Below are 2,416 nucleotides of genomic sequence, written 5' to 3' on the forward strand. Positions count from 1 at the left end.
GGTGGCATATTTAATCAAGAGGAAGAGGAACATTAACAGATATTAATTATGTAAATTGTGACCCAATTTGATTAATCGATAAAAGAAATCTAAATGTCTTTTATACTGCACTAGACCTTTTTGGTTCCCACCCTCTGCGGATTACATTGACTTATGCAAACAAGGATAGCTGGAAAAAAATTCCTGTTTGTTGAAACAACAGATCCCTTGCAAAATTGGCGAAGTGGGAGGTCCGTACGTTGCTGTAGTGGGCTTTTGGTGATTGTTGGTTAGTTTGTCAGTAGTTCAAGTTGTGGAAAAGCAATGTCTTGTTTTTTTTATTGTGGATAGGTCAAGGGGTTTAGATTGAGGGTTTCAAGTTTGGAGTCTCTAGTAGGTAGTGGGTAAGTGCAATGGGACATTTTGTGAGAACATTTTCATAAGTGCAGGCCAGGTTTTGCTCCTTCTCGATCGTTTTATGTAACGTTACTACGAATGTAGGTTAAAATAACAATTTACAGGCAGGGAGCTGTCAACCGTGGAAAAATATTCTAACAGTTGTTTGTTGAAATAACATCACCTGTCAACAACTTGCATGCTTAACCGCTGCTAATTGACACCTCTGTGTCCTCAGAGTGCGGCACATCTGGCCTTGGGGTATTTCCTGCAAAGTTGGCCTCGAAACATTCATGCATTTGTGTTATTTGTGCATACGGTATGTTACTATGATGCAAACATGATTTGAACCACATCACAAATTTTGTTTCTATCGGGCAAAAAGACTGTATACTGTACGATCTAGTATGAAAAAATAACTTGGCATGACCTGGGTGAAAGGGCAGGTTTGAAACTTTCTTGGGCCATCAGAAGAAAGTCGTGTTAGCTGAGAACTCATGCATAATCGGGCGTACGTAAGGAAAAACACTTTGGGTAGGATTGTACTAGGAGTCTTCCTATGGGTCATGTGGAGGTGAAATTGAGAAGTCAACATTGGAAGGCTAGGGTAAAATGTACACCATATGGGCTACCAAACAGTACGGATATAGCCAAACAGTATCCCCGAACCAAACGGACATAGCCAAACAGTATCCCCGACTTGAGGTATAACCGGCAACTAAAGGATCTACTCGATCGTGGAAAATGTTACGTTTCAACAAGAAGACATTTATTCCAATATTCAGGTTAAATTGCAGTGACAGGAAAGGCGTGTTGGGTAGGTCACCCGAGGCTGACCTAGCACTGCCAGGTATACCCCTGGGGCCTCCCTGGAGGACAGGCCGGTGGTGTTCCGCAGTAATACAAAGTCCAGCGCTGTTGTGGGCTAAAACTCTGAGACGTATGAACGGCGGCGCCAGGCTACTCCCCGCTCAGCGCCAGTATACTGCTTTCCAAATTTATGGTGTTACATCCCGATTTTTCTAGATAATTTCGCAAAAAATTGTTTAAAAAATTCCTGATTTCCGGGCTGAGTGGCGTCCATTTTGCCATGGTAAAGTCCTAGACATGGTACAGGCTAGGTAAATAGTATGTTGCTTCGTTCACAAAAGGACTCTCTGACCACTATAACTACGATAATCATCTTCAAAAAACCTACACTATACACACACACAACACCCTCCAAAACAATATCTGTCGAAGGCATGAGTCCTCCGAACTCTAGTTGTTGCTGTTTTTAATTGGTTCTGAAAAGTTTCCGCCCTATTTCTTGAGACGATGCTTCATTATTTTCATCGAGTGCGGTTTCTGCTCATCACCTTTGTACATCAATTGTTTAAAAAATGTACGGAAATACCAACATGATGATATTTTCCTCATGCAGTTGCAAAGAAGTAGACGAAGACCACCCAATGCCAGCCTACAAGAAAAACGTCGTCTTCTGGGACTGTGCCGGATTTCCTGATGCCACCGATAAAGTGTACTCTACGATCGTCTCACTGGCACTTGACAGTCGCATACCATCCGGCACCAACGTGATCGAATGCATGAATCAAACCCCGGATGAGCTCAGAAAAAGGTTCGCACGAGTAGATCGCAACATGACGTTTGATCGGATCGTATTCATCTTGTCCGCAGCAAGTGAGGAAATTCCCGGTTACCTGGTGGAAGCAATCAAGACAGGAGCACAGCAAGGGCATGGTAAATATTGTCTTTTTTCCTTAGGCCATCAGCTCCAATAGCATTATGCAACCCTAGGCACAAGTAGCTTTGATTCTCTTTTATTTATGTATAACTTATTGAATCGGTGTCGTATAAGCCCACACGGGCTGGGCGCGGGATAGCGCACGACACGGAAATAAAGTCTCATTCATTCATTCATTCATTCATTCATTCATTCATTCATTCATTCATTCATTCATTCATTCATTCATTCATTCATTCATTCATTCATTCATTCATTCATTCATTCATTCATTCATTCATTCATTCATTACCAAAA

At 42.0% G+C, this 2,416-nt stretch overlaps 1 protein-coding gene across 1 annotated transcript in view; it reads left to right on the forward strand.

Moving 5' to 3' along the window:
* The window catches only part of LOC109484107, a 3,577-nt gene extending 1,421 nt beyond the window's left edge, over positions 1 to 2,156 (forward strand). The window contains exon 2 of the mRNA XM_019787329.1: positions 1,799 to 2,156. Within this exon, the coding sequence (XP_019642888.1) occupies positions 1,799 to 2,156 (358 nt within the window). The remainder of the gene's footprint in view (positions 1 to 1,798) is intronic.
* The last annotated feature ends 260 nt before the right edge of the window (positions 2,157 to 2,416 follow it).

This window comes from Branchiostoma belcheri, unplaced genomic scaffold, assembly GCF_001625305.1.
Source record: "Branchiostoma belcheri isolate BF01 breed outbred unplaced genomic scaffold, Haploidv18h27 scaffold69, whole genome shotgun sequence".
Classification (NCBI taxonomy): domain Eukaryota; kingdom Metazoa; phylum Chordata; class Leptocardii; order Amphioxiformes; family Branchiostomatidae; genus Branchiostoma; species Branchiostoma belcheri.